This window comes from Microplitis mediator, chromosome 1, assembly GCF_029852145.1.
Source record: "Microplitis mediator isolate UGA2020A chromosome 1, iyMicMedi2.1, whole genome shotgun sequence".
In the NCBI taxonomy this organism is placed as follows: Eukaryota; Metazoa; Arthropoda; class Insecta; order Hymenoptera; family Braconidae; genus Microplitis; species Microplitis mediator.
The window spans coordinates 4,503,723-4,520,270 of NC_079969.1; the positions used below are offsets into that span (position 1 = coordinate 4,503,723).

The 16,548-nt window shown below is 30.8% G+C and overlaps 2 protein-coding genes across 6 annotated transcripts; one reads left to right on the forward strand and one right to left on the reverse strand.

The window, feature by feature from the left end:
* Positions 1-388: 388 nt before the first annotated feature.
* LOC130671009 (casein kinase I-like) lies at positions 389-7,650 on the forward strand. 3 transcript variants are annotated; one of them, XM_057474690.1, is made up of 6 exons: positions 389-610; positions 722-1,085; positions 1,363-1,472; positions 2,220-2,442; positions 2,533-2,826; positions 2,900-6,085. In XM_057474690.1, exons 2-6 carry the CDS (start codon positions 957-959, stop codon positions 3,203-3,205), a joined length of 1,062 nt encoding a protein of 353 aa, XP_057330673.1. In that variant the 5' UTR covers positions 389-610; positions 722-956; the 3' UTR covers positions 3,206-6,085. The 3 variants fall into 3 exon arrangements, with proteins under 3 accessions (XP_057330673.1, XP_057330666.1, XP_057330682.1); XM_057474699.1 differs by having other exon boundaries at positions 404-1,085; positions 2,900-3,131; positions 6,007-7,650; XM_057474683.1 differs by having other exon boundaries at positions 389-1,085.
* On the reverse strand, positions 6,006-16,115 carry LOC130670973 (dynactin subunit 1). Of its 3 annotated transcripts, XM_057474623.1 has the most exons (18): positions 15,838-16,115; positions 15,597-15,748; positions 15,474-15,506; positions 14,105-14,249; positions 13,826-13,888; positions 13,310-13,471; positions 13,104-13,241; positions 12,804-13,043; positions 12,439-12,696; positions 12,221-12,337; positions 11,912-12,155; positions 11,547-11,829; positions 10,767-11,191; positions 10,454-10,693; positions 10,063-10,366; positions 9,343-9,949; positions 9,090-9,251; positions 6,006-8,758 (listed from the first exon to the last, which is right to left on the reverse strand). In XM_057474623.1, exons 1-18 carry the CDS (start codon positions 16,003-16,005, stop codon positions 8,540-8,542), a joined length of 3,960 nt encoding a protein of 1,319 aa, XP_057330606.1. In that variant the 5' UTR covers positions 16,006-16,115; the 3' UTR covers positions 6,006-8,539. The 3 variants fall into 3 exon arrangements, with proteins under 3 accessions (XP_057330606.1, XP_057330614.1, XP_057330623.1); XM_057474631.1 differs by lacking the exon at positions 15,474-15,506; XM_057474640.1 differs by lacking the exon at positions 13,826-13,888.
* Positions 16,116-16,548: the final 433 nt, after the last annotated feature.

Below are 16,548 nucleotides of genomic sequence, written 5' to 3' on the forward strand. Positions count from 1 at the left end.
TTGCAGTCAACTTAACGTTAAATGTCAGCAGCTAAAGTTGTCATCAGTAATTTCCGTATGTATTCCCCTGAAACATAATAAAGGTCAATGACGCAAACACTTTTCACCTTCAGATTGAAATTATTTTTCAATTTCTCGTTTTCCGTTCCGACATAATTAATTATTTCCGCCAAAATCAGTAGTTTTTTAAATTTTAAAAATCAAAATTTTGAAATGTACGTAAAATCCTCTTGAAAATAATTAAAAATTTTCAACAAACATTCATATATAAGTATAAAGAGAGAAGAAGGAAAAAAAAATTGGTATGGCCTGCAGTTGCCGCATCACTTCCGGCCAATCCCCACTTTAGTTAATTTTTTGTTCGTGTTGCTGACTTCATAGTGATCAATGTTAACTCTGATTGGTTTATCTTTATAGTTTTTGAGTTATTTCAACACACTGTCCTTTTACACCATTCTCTGAGGTTGCAGAGAATGAAAATGTCGACGAATTGGTGGGGTTCGCTGTGCCACTAGTGACTTTCGCCAACCGTTTTATCCATATTTTCGACCAACAACTCAGTAATATAAAGAATAATCACCACAATTTGGCTTTACAAAACAAATTAAATGTAAAAATTTTCTATATCGTTAAGAATCACATGTAATTCTGATATGTGTTGTGGTTATTTTATTTTCATTACAATATTGATATATCCGTAATAATGTTTGGTACCTTCTAGTGCTCTCCCGTGACTAATAAAATCTCCCAATCACGGAATTGTCAAATTTAACGGGCCATCAAAATTTATCAGTAAATTTATCAACAAATATTAAAACGAATATCTGTGTATGTTTGCGTTTAGACAAGAGAGAGAAAAAACGTAAAAAAGAGAACAAGTGAAAACGACAACGAGTGAAAAGAAAAGAGAATCTACGGGTGTGTTTTACTGTTTAGACTAAATTACAAGATAAATAATGGCGATGCTCGGTGGTGTGCTCGGCAAGAGCGAATTTATTGTTGGTGGGAAGTATAGACTTATGAGAAAAATTGGATCTGGTTCATTTGGTGATATTTATCTTGGCATCAACATTTCAAATGGCGAGGTGAGAATACCGTTCAATTTAGTTTTTTTTTTTTCACTTTATTTTTTCTAGGAATCCGTATTCTTTGAATTTATTTTAAATATCAGCAACGAATTTTTATTCTAAAATTATTTTCATGTATGCGTATATATACATATATATAATACATATATGTATGTATATATGTGTGTATATATATATGCATAGAAATGCGTAATTAAATGAGTCTTCATACATATTTCAAATAAAGTAACGATAGTTCATTTATACCCTCTGTCTTTGTTTTGTCTTACGGCAGGAAGTCGCTGTCAAACTAGAAAATGTACGAGCACGTCATCCCCAATTACTTTACGAATCAAAATTATACAAAATATTACACGGAGGCATCGGAATTCCACACATTCGCTGGTAATTATACAACTTTTATAAGATAAAAGACTTAGTACCCAATCAGAGAACTAGTACTCGATCAGTAAACTAGTATCCGATCAAAGAGCTAGTACTCGATCAAAGAGCTAGTACTCGATCAGTGAACTAGTATCTGATCAGGGAACTAGTACCCGATCAAGGAACTAGTATCCTATCAGTGAACTAGTACTCGATCAGTAAACTAGTACTCGATCAGTAAACTAGTACTCGATCAGTAAACTAGTATCCGATCAAAGAGCTAGTACTCGATCAGTGAACTAGTACCCGATCAAAGAGCTAGTATCTGATAAAGGAACTAGTACCCGATCAGAGATCTAGTATTTGATCATTGAACTAGTACTCGATCAGTAAACTAGTACCCGATCAAAGAGCTAGTACTCGATCAGTGAACTAGTACCCGATCAAAGAGCTAGTATCTGATAAAGGAATTAATACCCGATCAGGAAACCAGTACCTGATCAGAGATCTAGTACTCGATCATTGAACTAATACTCGATCAGTGAACTAGTATCCGATCAGGAAACTAGTACCTGATTAGAGATCTAGTACTCGATCAAGGAACTAGTACTCAATCAGGAATCTAATATCCTATCAGTCAACCAGTACCTAATGGGAAAACTAATACCCGATCAGGGAAATAGTGATCGAGTACTGAATTTTTTTACCTTTATTTTAGGTAAAAAAAAAGTTTTTATTGAAATTTATTATATTACTTTGAAAATCTAGGTATGGACAAGAACGTGATTGGAATGTTTTGGTAATGGACTTACTGGGTCCTTCGCTCGAGGATCTTTTCACATTTTGTTCGCGAAGGTTCACAATTAAAACGGTGCTTATGTTGGCTGACCAAATGATTGGTAGAATTGAGTTTGTCCATTGTAAACACTTTATTCACAGAGATATCAAGCCAGACAATTTTTTAATGGGCATTGGCCGTCATTGCAATAAAGTAAGCCATCGACTAATTACTGATTGCTAATTTTATTTAAATATTATTTATATCGAAAAAAATTAAATGAATAATTTTCTGCTATTCCAGTTATTCATTATTGACTTCGGGTTAGCGAAAAAATATCGAGACACTCGCACGAGGTGTCATATATTATATCGAGAAGATAAAAATTTAACAGGTACTGCGAGGTACGCATCAATAAACGCGCATGTTGGTATTGAGCAAAGTCGTCGTGATGACATGGAGTCACTGGGATACGTCCTCATGTATTTCAATAGAGGATCACTTCCTTGGCAAGGGTTGAAAGCAGCAACAAAAAAACAGAAGTACGAGAAAATTAGTGAGAAAAAGATGTCGACTCCTGTTGAAGTTTTGTGCAAAGTAAAGATTTTTCATTTCTTCTTTTAAGTACACAATTTTTTCGCATGAAATTAACGTTCACTTTTTATCTCAGGGCTTCCCAGCGGAATTTGCAATGTATATAAATTACACCAAGGGTCTGCGATTTGACGAGAGCCCTGACTACATGTATCTACGGCAGCTCTTTAGAATTCTCTTCCGTACTTTAAATCATCAGTACGATTACACTTTTGATTGGACCATGCTGAAACAGAAAGCAGGAATCGCCCTCCCTGGAGCAGTATCTGGAGTCACCGGTACAGCTGTTCCTGGACCACAAGGCCAAGGTCAGCAGACAACTGCTATAGCCAACGCACAGACAAGCACTCAGAGAAATCCAGAGACGTTCGATCTACTCTAGATTATGCGTTTTTTATTTTTTTTCTTTTCTTCGCTTTCTATTCTCTGGTATCTTTTCTTCTATCGAGCCATTTTGGTTTACAATATCGTTAAAAGTCTGCAGGACCATTCATTTTTGTTATCACATCTAAATTCCTTGACTTTTTTTATTTATTTATTTTTTTTGAAACTAATCAGAAGTAATTTTTCTCCTTCAGTTGAGTCAATGGTCCAGCGAGATAGTATATATATAGTATTAAAAAAAAATTTTTTTTAATTAACCCCTCATTCAAAAGAGTAGTAATGATTACGAAATTATGCTGCACTTAAAAACTTATCGGATAGATTAGCGGTCATGTGAAATAATTATTTGAAAATTTATGGATCAAGGTCGAAGATTATTTTAATTTAAACTTTCCTGATTTAATTACTAACTGTCGAAAATGACAAAAAAAAACAGCGCGTCACGCCACGATAATTTTACTAAAACAAGCTGTTGATTTTTTTTATTGAAAAAGGCTGAATAAAAAAAATAAAGAAGATCGATCCAGCAATAAAGTGTTTTCTTGAATAAAAAACAATCACAGCCATTAATTTTTCGTGTTATTGTTCAACCGGTTATTGGTATTTATTTTAATTAAAATAGTAAATCATCGAGTGGAAATTATGAATTTTCTGGCTCTTTCTAAACCGATTCTTACGTTGCCCCAACTCGTAGCCGCACTGAGAGAAAAAAATTAAATTCAAGTAATTTTTTTTCTTTTTATAAATACTCAAAATAAGTCATTTTTTTGGAAATTAAATTGATAGTTTTTATTTTAAAAACTTGCCGCGCTTTAGTAATAAATTTAAATTTATAGAAAAATCAATTACTTGAGGCAAGCAAATATTTACTTAAGTTGATACACTGAAAGAAAAAAAAAACGGAAATCTTGTATTTTCTTACAAGTAATTATGCTATTGGAAATTTTCAATCTGATATATTTTTAGTGCAAAAATTTTATTTCAAAATCATTTTCTTAATCGAAGAAATCTGAGCTCAGCTCGAGATCTGCTGATTTTATTTTTTTGGAGTACTGTAAATAAATTTCGATTTTTTTGTCAAGAAAATTCTTCAATTCAAATATGAAAAAATATTTTTTGAGTGTACGGTCTCAAATTTATTAGAATTAAAAACAAAGCAATTATTTGGTCAAATAAAATGAAAATAAATTGAAGAAAGATAATTAAAAATTAGAAAAAAAATTCTTGCATCAAGAAAAAAATTTTTTTGTAACAAAATGAAATTTTTCATTGATATTGATAGAGAAACGTAATTCCCGATTAGCTGACGTGGCTGGGCGTGCGTAGGTCGTAAGTCTCGCATGATCGGTCTGGGTTCGAATCTTAGGGAGCGTTAAATTATTTACTAAAAAAAAAAATGAAGTACAAAACTAATCTGAACATGAGATAAAAAAAAAACGTCTACGAATATTTTTTTGATAAAATAAAATTTTTTTTTCTTAGAATTGAGTAAATAAAATACTTGAATAAAATAATTATTTAAATTAATTGAATAAAATAATTACTTGGCACTAAGTAACTAGAATACTTATTTTTTTCTCTCAGTGCGGCAAATAAAACTCTATATTCTATTTAAAAAAAAAAAAAAAAAAAAAAAAAACTTAATTATAAAAAATGAAGTAAATTCTTTTCTGTCTCTCTTTTACAAATACAATTTAGTCTTTACCCCCTACTCTGGATTAATTATTTTACGCTGGCAGTCATTGTAAAAATTTTAAGATATCTTATAATTTAATTGATTTTTTTAATTACTCTATTGGCAGGTATATGACTCAGCCATAAGCGATCCTATCAAAAATAAAACTCTATCCAATTAAAGTCAGCCGCATCATACTTACCTAGAAAATTCCCGCTCCAATAAAATATCTACCATCTCAAAATCTCTACCAATGAAAAAATCTACCATGATATAATCACTACCAGAAAAAAATACTACCAAGTTGCATTTATGAATAAACTCTACCGTTTGAAATCCCTACCATCAACTTTAGAATGTATATTTTACAGACAATAAATTTATTTTTAATTAATTGGGAATCATTTGGGAATATTTAGGAATATAATTTTATTATTCAGCACTAATTAATTAATGGGTAATTATTTAATATTGTTTGAGCGTTTAGTGCGCATGTTAGAAAATATAACTAACACGACTTTTTCGTTAGCTAATAGTAAACTATTTGGGAAGAAAGTTATGCATTGTTTTAGTTTTAAAATCCCAAATGCTAATTACTCATTAACTAATTAGTCCTAAATAATAGAGTCATATTCCTAAATCTTCCCAAATAATTCCCAAGTAATTAAAAATAAATTTATTGTCTGCAAAATATACATTTTAAAGTTGATGGTAGGGATTTCAAACGGTAGAGTTTATTCATAAATGCAACTTGGTAGTGTTTTTTTCTGGTAGTGATTATATCATGGTAGATTTTTTCATTGGTAGAGATTTTGAGATGGTAGATATTTTATCGGAGCGGGAATTTTCTTGGTAGGTATGATGCGGCTGACCTAAATTAGGTAGAGTTTTATTTTTCGTAGGGTCACTTATGGCTGAGTCGTATACCTGCCACTCTATTTACTGTGTTATTATTATAGATATGACTTATATTTAATATCATAAATAATTATAAGTATTTTAGGATTTGCTCAATGACTGAATCCAGCTAAAAATTCTGGTGTTTTAAACTGAACGTATTCTGATTGATCATTACATTAGTAATAATCCTTTGTGATTGGGACATCTCTTCGAATTTGTTACAGGAGCGCCTTAAAACACTAACTCCGTGATAGCACCAAACCCGAAAGCGATCAATGTGGTATCTCAATCATGATACATAACCCAATTAACCCAACGAACAACCGTGCGAGCCCGAGTCTCAAGTGCGAGCGACTCATTAAGATTTGAGAAGATCATTCAAGGACGATTTAGAGATAATACTAAATAAGTAAATAAACGAATTAAGCAAACCATTAGGTTTGTTTTATTCAAACAATCAATGGATAACGGATAGATTTAAGGTTTATCGATTAAATAATAATTATTAAAAAAAGTTGTAAGACTTCTTCACTGATATTATTTCATTATTACATAATTACTAATATACATATATAGATATATATATAAATATATGTATATATGTGTATATATATGGGTAGTCTATGCCAAATAGAAAATTTTTTTGAAATTTACTTTTTTTCATTACGCTGGAGTTTTCTGCATTGCAGTATACATTGAAAATATTTCCATTTTTTTTTTTGCACAGAAAAAAATTATTTTTTGACACTAGAAATTTTTACTTGACCTAAGAAATTTTTTGCATTATAAAATAAAAAAAAAAAATTCTTGGGGCGAGAAAAAATTTCTTGTAAGAAATATTTTTTTTCTGTGTACTTCATGTAATTAGTTATGAAATGTGAACTTCAAAATATCAGTTTTTCGAAGTACCTAAAAAAAATATGTCTAAAATTATTTTGTATTTTTAATTTTTGATATTTATGTTTAAATCGTTTCTGTCAGAATAAATGTAATAAGTAATTTTTGTTTTTTGTTTCCAATCAACTTTTGCCCATTTCATAACTAGTAAGTGATCCAATCGAGAAATTCTCAGGGATTTTTTTTTAAATTTTATAAACTGAGGATAATTTCCCGAGCTAATACTGTGGTAAGTTCGGTCTGGTAGCGCTTCTAAGTACATTTATTTACCATACTCGTCTTAGTTTTGCTGCACTCAAAACAACTCCAAAACAGTTTAGTTTACATTCGAATTTTCATAGGAGAAAGCGAAACCTGCCGTAGAAAACAAGTTAAAACTGTCGTGAGTCAAATTAACCATAAGAGACATAATTCTTAAAATTATTTTTTTTATACTGTGCATTGAAACTGCAAGTTTTAATCTCTAGGAAAATTTCAGTTTAATGAGAGTCAACAGGACAGAAAATCGGTTTCTTCCCAACAAAAAAAATGACTGTTAGTTCGGTTACGGATAAGTTTTATCAGAATATTTATTTATTATAAATTTAAAAATAATCATAGGCAGAAAAAAAGTTATCTTGAGTCAAGAAAATATTTTGGAAGACAAACGTTTTTGGAAACCAGGTCAAGATTTTCTTGAGCCAAGAGAATTAGTCTTGGTCAGAGTAAATTTCTACTTGATCCAAGAAAATTGAGGTTTTAAAAAAATTTCTTGAATCAAGAACGTCAATTGATGTTACCGACATAGTGTAAGAATTTCGGGTGCAATGAAAAATGAATTTCTGAATGGTATCTAATTTGGCATAGAATATTTGATATATTTACATATTTTTTCCTTATCTTTCTGTATTATTTTCATTTATCTCGCATTCTTCTTGTTTTTTGTCTCACTGTTACGTTAATATTAAAATATATATACAATTTTTTTTTTATTTATAAGCTAGAAATTAATATGAGTTAAAGTCTTCAAACTCATCTTTTCATTCATTTCATTATTTATAAATTAAATTTAAAATTTTATAAAAACATGAAATGTTTCAATAGAATAAAAACTTTTTCTTTCTTGAAAAACAATAATAATCATACCTTTTTTTTATTACAATAATCATAAGCAATAATTACTTATAATGAAGCAAGTGATGTATTTTTTATTTATAAAGTGTTTTCTTTTATTAAGTATTACCGGTATTGTATCTATAATACGAGTGCTAGAATATTTTGCATTATAACTAAAATTTATAAAGGAATCTTTTGCCATCCTGGTAAATTTCAATCCAGGATCAAAATTACAATAGTAAATAGTAAATTGTGTGACAAGGGATGAAACACGACGATTTCAGACAAGAGTGAAGTTGACTGCGAAGGCAAGGGCTGACATCTCTCGGCTGATCAATCGTGTTTGTCCTGTGCCTCATTTCATCTTCAGAACTCTATAATCCGCGTCGATTTTCAAATCAAAATCGGTTTATTTGTCTGGAGATTTCGATGCCAAAAATTTCGACTCGATCAGGGAACTAGTACCCGAACACTCATATTTGTATATATATATTTACTGAATATAGACATAAATACATGGAGTGATCGGGTGATGATTACATGACAGTATTAAATATCAAGTAAAATATGAAATATTATTTATGATACATTTATTTGTTTTCAAAAAATATAAAGTCGCCTTAAAAATTAATTAGTTTCCATAAAAATTTAAAACTCAAAAAAATTTTAAGGTCTATTTTAAATAAATAATTAATAATAATAACAGCATCTAAGATCAAGTATTGTAATATTTCTTCGGTATAAGAGTATAATAATAAATATTCATCAATAACATAGAAGTGAATGGACTTTTCGTAAGTCTTCGGTACCTATTTTGATATTATGTACTTGACTTGGTCCAGAGCATGGGATATTTACTTGGGCTGCAAGTACACTATTTTTCTCTTGCATTGCGGAAACCATTTTACGGCTGGGAAATACTGAAAAGTTTGTCGAAACTCTTGCGCCCATTGCCTTTGTTACACTTGTTTGATAAACTTCATTCTGAAAATTTTATATAATTAAGTATATTATCGTCTATTGATACTTAAGACTTTTTTATAAAATAAAATTTGTTACAAATTCTGTCGAATTCCATTAACTCGGAACTTCCCCTCAATCTTAACCCCTACCAGCTACGCCGTCTCCCACCCGATGCAATAAATATGTATATATGTGTATTTACTTCATGTAGATGTAAGTGCGCATGCGCTGTAATTTACTCCTTAAAGGAGAAGGGGCATTCGGTAAGTCGGAATTTCCGCTCCTCCGTAGACAAACTGTTCGAGTTGATAGAATTCGACTGTACTACTGTATAATATACATATATATTTACCGTTAGATTCTGCATGCGTTCAGTCAACTCTTTTAGAAGTAGTTTACGTTTTATGAATTCATATGCAGGAGTTGATTTTTCAAGTATAATATTTTTCGTGTCAGATTGTGAGTTCTTACTCAAGTCTGGAATCGCATTATATAACATAATGTTGTGCAGGTCCTGAAATAAATTTCACCATATAAATATTAATGAAAAAAATGCGAAACATAATTTTTATTTTGCAGAAAATTTAATAACAAACTGATATTACCTTGAGCAACTCAAGCCGTTTTTCTTGTAATGATTCGATACTGGAATCAGAATACTCATGCGCGAAAGGCTTAGAAAGAGGATTCAAATCATTCATTTTTTTCTTAAGCGATTCTGCTATAAGTTTACTTTTCAATCGGTTTTCATTTACCAGGGCTTCTTTTAATGCTGAAATCTCTTGCACTAATAATCTGTTGTCAAAAGCGATTGGAACTCCCGACATAAGATTATTTTCATTGCTTCCAGACAAGAAGTTATTGTCTGACCTACCGCCTGGTGAAGGGATTCCAACTACAGGTGTTGTGACCTTTTTACCAAGAGATTTTAACTTCTCTTTCAATTGACCTTTCTCAGATTCGAGACTATCGATGTCCGTCTGCAAGTGATCCATAGTTTCTTCGAATTCTTTTTCTTTGCGTTTCAATTGATTCAAGGCTTCTTCTAACTTTCTTTTGAGCTTTTCAACAGTAAGCTCGTGATCATGTTGTTGATTTGCGAGACGTTTTTCAGCCAATTCTTTTCTTAACAACATCTCTGAAAGTTCTTCTTGTTTCTCACGGAGCGCCAGTTTTACTTCCCGTATATCAACATCTTTTGTCTCTAATTTTCTGCAAAATTCATAAGCATTGAATATTATTGGTGATAAAAAGTCATGAAGAATTAAAATAATGACTCGGTAGGTGATATTAGTGTACTAGTTATTACAAGTTAAAAATATTACCTTGCGAGATTCTTCGTTTCTTCAAATTCTTTTCGAGTAGTCTGAGCTCGTAAGCTGATTGGAGATGCACTTTCTGGGTTTCCATCAATTGCTGATGATTGATTAACTGACGTCTGTCGAACTGTTATTATTTCATTCTCACACTCTACCATTTTCTGAGCCAAATCAGCTGCCATTTGTTGGACAATTACTAAGCTTGATTTTAATGTTGAAATCGGCCCTAAATCATCAGTGTCATAAATTTTTTCACTCGACATTGCAGCCATTTCTTTAAATTTATGTGCATTGATGCCGTGATCTAAGTCTAAAAAAAAAATTAATTGCGAGTTGAATAATAAAACGTCCATCGTATATTAGTTCAAAATAAATTGTATTATATATAAAATGTTACCTCCATTGGCAATAATTGTTTGGATTGCACTCTTTAATAAATCTTGAAGTGTTTTAGTGACTTTGACAGCATTTTGATAGCAATTAACAAACTGACGAAGCCAATCTTTGTCTAGCCCTAAATTTATAGCAGCGCATGTTCCACTACTAGATATTTGATCACGAGGAACGCGCCTTCTTGCTGAACTCAAATGTTGTTGGATAACTTCGCAAGTTGTTTCAATGTGTTGACACAAAAGGCCTGAAATATCACGGCGGTGATGAACTTTTGCTTTGACATAAATTAAAAAAATAATTTTTAAAAAAATCTTTACCAATATCACCACCGTCGCCGTCTAAAAGTGTCTTGATAGAAATTGCTTCTACAGTCAAAGCATCACAAATATTTCCAAGTGTTTTCGTTCCATTGACGACCATTTTCGGTTGATTGGCCACCGAACTATCATCAAACAGAACAGAAAACATGGTTCCGAAATAAACGCAGCATTTTTCTATAGCTTCCGTTGAAACGTTTTCATCTAATTGATCTTTCTTAGCAAGATAAATTAATGAGTCTACAGCTTTCTCTTGGGCCACCATCTCTGGATACGCGGCACCGACTTTCAACAAAGTTTCTGGTGAGCAGACGTTAAGAGTTGACTCGAAAGCGCCAAGCACTGTTTGCAAAGCATAGATATGACCACAAAGAGAAGATCTGAATATGTACTGTGCGACCAAGTGGCCTTTTACTAATGAAGATCTAGAAACAAATATTTATTTTTGTTTTGTTAATGGAGTAATTATTACTGGCATAGTAAAAATATTGTGTATGTGTTAAAAACGGTCAGTGTTGAATTTTTTGTGTTAATATTTTTTTTGTGTCACTACTGACATTTAAAAAGTTGAATTCACTGCTCGTATTACCTGAATTTTGTGTTGAAATTTAAACACAAATAGTCTGCGTTAAAAAATAATACAAATATTGTGTAGACCGTTTTTAATACACAGATTGTGTTGATCTTAACACAATATTTTTTACTGTCTGTATGATGCTGGTAGAAACTCTAAATATACTTATTGTAAAGTGTAATTTAATAAATGGAAATTTTCTGTACCTATCAACATTATCAACAGTTTGATATTTATCCCTCATTTGTGAAATTAAAATTTCAGTTTTTTGAATCATTCTAGGAATCAGAAGAAGTGTCATTATCGCATCATGATCACCTCCTCGAGTTAGAAAAGCTGGTGGCATAAATAGAAGTAAATATTTAACATGAGTGCGAGCTTCCTCAATGTCTAAGCGACGTAATTCAAGATCGACTGCTTTAGTTTGGGCACGAGTTTCTGCAAATGTCTTTTGGAAGTCCAAAATTTCAGCGAGTTGTTGATCAGTTCCTAAATCAAATACAAATTTATAGAAAAATGTCTATTACAACTTAAGAAATATATACAATCAATAAGTCAATTGAAAAAATACCTCGAGTACCCGAGTATACGGATTCAGTTGACTGCATACGGTTTTGTAACTGTTGATACTGTTCTTGTAAACGGTTAGTAAGTTCTCTAAATTTGGCGATGGTCAATTCACGATCTGCTAGAGTTTCTAATGCAGCATCGCGATGCCGCTGTGCATCTCGAGCTGAACCTAATGCCAAATCCAATTCTTCTCGAAGTTCAAGCTCTAATTCTTTTGAAGATTCTGCCAATTGATCAGACATATCCTGTAAGAAATTTTAATTTATTATTTTAAATTATCAATTTTTTTGACAGTATATTTTATTATTACTTGAAGAGCTTCTAAATCAGCAACTGCTTCTTCTAAATCATTAACTCGTTCTTCAAGGAGCATTTTTTTTTCACCAAGCATTTCAACCATTTCTTCAGCGCCTAAAGCTGCATCAACCTGTTTTTTAAATTACATATAGAATATATGTATAAGTAAAATATAATTACAGCGCTTGAATTTCTCGTCATATTTTTAATTATTCTTCTTTATTTAATCACCTGTTCTTGTAGATCTGCTATTTGATGTTCCATTTCTTCAACCCTAGCAGATAACTTCTCTTTAGTTCTTCCCAATTCCAATATTTCAGATTTCTTTTGATCGAGATCTTTTTGAATTTTTTGAAACTCGTGTTTTTCATGGGCCGACAAATCTCGCATTTTTACCAAAGTTTCTTTGAGTCGAATATTTTGCTGTTCTAACTGTTTCATTTCATACGATGAAAGTCCTTTCCCACCAGACGCACTACTTCCGCTAATCTAAAATACAAAAAAATGTAAAATTTTCTTACCAATGAAATTTGAATTTTCTTAGCGCCAACTTTTTAAAAATTAATTTCAATTTATGATGAATTAAAAAAATTTACCTGTTCAGACATTTCGTTACGTAAAATTTCTAGATCGAGTGTCTTTTCCTCTAGTTTTTCTTTCAATTGTTCCAATTCAATTTGCAGAGTCTCGGCTTTTTCTTCGGCCATTTCTTTATCCAGCGTCGCCATTTCAACCGTTTCCGCAAGATCAGCCATTTCTTCTTGATAAGTACTTTTTGCTAGCTGCGTTTCACGTAACTCTTGCCTAGTACGTTGGAGTTCTCTTTGAAGACTTGCCTAAGAAACGAACACTCTATTACTTTGCTCAATTTCTATAAAAAATATCCCTGGACTTACTTGACTTTCCATCACTTTAGATTTGAATTCCAACAGTTGCTCGACTTGAAGTTTTGTTTTCTCAAACTCCTTCATCTTTTCTTTGTCTTGCATTCTTTTAACCCGTAAAGTTTCAACTTTTTCATTAAGATCATTTACCTGAATAGAAACAACATCAATATTTTTGACTGCAAGAAAGTTAATTTCGAGATATAATTTTTCATTACCTGAGCTTTCAAGTTGTCATTTTCCTGTACTAATTGCAAATGACTGAGTTTTTCTTCTACGGTATTTGACCCGAAACCTGATGATCCCAAAGTTGAAGATATCGAACCGGCCATGACTTGCCCAGGTACAAAATTTGGTTTCAGTGTCTCCACAAAACCGGTCTAAATTTTAATTAAATAATACAATTATTATTATTATTTATTTAAACATTAAAATATTTTCAAATTATTCTCCTTTTTAATAAAATTTTAAAGATTTAATGGAAAATAAATATGAAGTACAAAAAATGAATGCGGAGACTTCACTGAAAAAATAAATTCAATTATTAATGAATTTCTAGATTGCATTAAGTTGTAGTCAAAAATAAATAATGAAATGTCAGTTGATCGGGTTGATTCATACGGGTTTACATGGATGATGATTATAACCAAGATAACGTTTTATGATCTAATTAAACAAAATTAATAAAAAAAAATGTATTGATGAATTTAAATATTACTATAATAATTAATTACATTATTGCGATCATCTTCAGCCTTTGGCTTTTTGCCAGGAGACAAACTCTTGCTAGGGGATTTCTGAAACACGCACGTGTATTTCTAATGAATCCCATATTTTTATTCATTTAATTAATAATTTATCATATGATTTTTATTATGATAGTGGTAATAAAAACTGCACTGATACCATGTTCATTTAATTAACACTTATGGTAAAAGGATAAGCACGTCAGGTCACAGTCGAAATTGTGGAGAAAAAAATAGACAAGTGAAAAGTAAATGTTATATTTATACCTCAACAAAAGAGGCACGTTTAATTGTAGTAGGAACAGGTATTCCGGATTCACTAGTCTCTTTACGTTCATGTTGTGATCCTGCTGAACTTTCTGGGCTGGGAAAACTCAATTGTGTTCGACTGCCAGTTAATGACAAACGAGAACTGTAAATAAAAGTATTAAAAATTACTTATGTTGATAAGGAACTCGAATATTGTAAGAGATGAAAAAAAAATAAAACAGAATTTTTTTTAGCAAACTGAATACTGAGGGCAGAAAAAAAGCCAGACGGGAATCATATTTGAGTACTCAGTTTATGTGAATTTCATACGTTACCCAAATTCCAACTTTACTATGAAAAAAATATACTGCAATTATTACTAATATTAATTTTTAGATTACATTTAATTGCCTAAAGAAAAAAAATAAGAGATTTAGCTGAGTTCAGAGTCAGGCTCCCGAGGCCTTCAAGCATTCATCGGACGCCTTAATTTTGATCAGGCCGTCTAAGAAATTCTATAAAAAATCTAGACTCAGCTCCCTGAATTCGAAAATAGCGGGAAGTTTTGGGGTTTTCTCGCAGGGTCAACTGTTTTTCAGATTTTTTTTTATTATTCTTAAAAGAAATTTTATTTTTAACATCAATTTGAATTTATTATGTTTAAATATGATACTGAAATTAGCCGACGTCTAATGATTTTTTTTAAAACGATAAATTATAAAAATAAATATTTCAAAAAATTGCATCTGGAACTTTTTTAATTTTTTACATATGTATATTTTTTTTTTTTTTTTTTTTTTTTTTTTGTATAAAAACAATCATAAATTTTTTTTGAGTTACGGATCTTCGAGTGCTAAAAGAAACTGTCAAACAGCGGGGAATTATTACGCCATAAAATTTTTGAATTATTCAATTTCAAAAACACTAACATGGTAATAATTGTTCATGTTTTCTTAAGCAAATAGCTATTTGAATTTGATATTCGTACAAGTATTTGAAATTAATTTTAAAAATTCTTATTTTTATAACAGCACGTAAATTTTTAAAATAATCGACGAATTTTCTGTTTCGTATTGAGCGAAAGATTTTATATCGTAGTTGGCGTTGTGTGCAATATATTTCTAGTAGCCAAATAAACACAGTGTGATAAATATATATATAAATATGAGTGTGAATGTAACTGACACTTAGCAATTTTTTCAATTTTCTATAAATAATTCAATTGTCAGTAGAATACAAATTTAAAAACCCGTATTTAAATAATTGAAAAATCATTTCGCGCGTTTTTTTAAATTTCATTATTTTAATTTATAAATTGTCTTATATCTGTCACATTCACGCTCATTTATGTGTCAATTTCTGTAGTGATATAAATTCGGTAACTTACACAGATGATTCATTTCTTCTACGTACACTTGTGCTAGCATGAAATATTATTATAGCGCTTAGTTATAGTAATTGTAATAGTAATTTTTAAATTGTAAAAATTAATTTATATTAATTTATTTACCTGGTAAGTCGGCTGCGAGCCCTAGCAGCACCAGCTTCATCTGGAGTAGAAATATTAGTACTGGTTGACAGGCCTGTGTCTACTTTGTTTCCTGAGTCATCAAGAATTATCAACTGACTTTGGCGGACGAACATTCCATGATTTTCGGAACACTATTATAATAATATATCATTTTTACACTCCTTCAATTTAAATTTTTTATGACAGTTCGAATGAAAATTTTTTAGTAATATCGTCTAACCTTAAAGTACGATTGACCTTTAACTGTTCCATTGTTTTTCCCTTTTGGCTCATCCAATATCACTCCAATCCATTTCCCTGTCGCGAAAGACGGGTGGCCTATATAAGCAATACATCCTTGACAATCTTTTCCAACAATTTCAACTCTTGCTCCAATTTTACATGACATTTTTCCTAATTAGACTCAAAATTGTTTTTAGATTTGACATTTACATCGGTAGTGAAATAACTTTGCTTAAAATTTCTCAATTCAACGCCATCTTTACCCAGGGATACCATTTGCTGATCTCTATATAACTGGAGAAAGCTGTAATTAAAAAAAAAACTTTTTAAATTGAGGTCGATGACAAATTGATTGTTTGTCAACTTTTTTTTACATAAATCGTTTGTTTTTGATTGTTAGATTAAAATTATTGCTTGTTCGATACTAGAATTTTTTAAAATTAATAATTAAAAGTTGGCTTTGAAGTTCGCGCCAAATATCGTAAAGTTATCAGTTTTTTATTGTCTGTTTGATGTTCAATTATAATTAACGTTTGTTCGATTTTATTTTACCTATAAATTAATTGACAGATTTAGTGGTAATTAAAGCAGGTCCGTACTCAAATTTTCGAATTTAAAATTTTTAATTAATTTATTAATTGATTTTCATTACAGCGATTTTTTCATGATATTCAAGTTAGCGGCTGTCTAATAATTTTTTGAATTCATT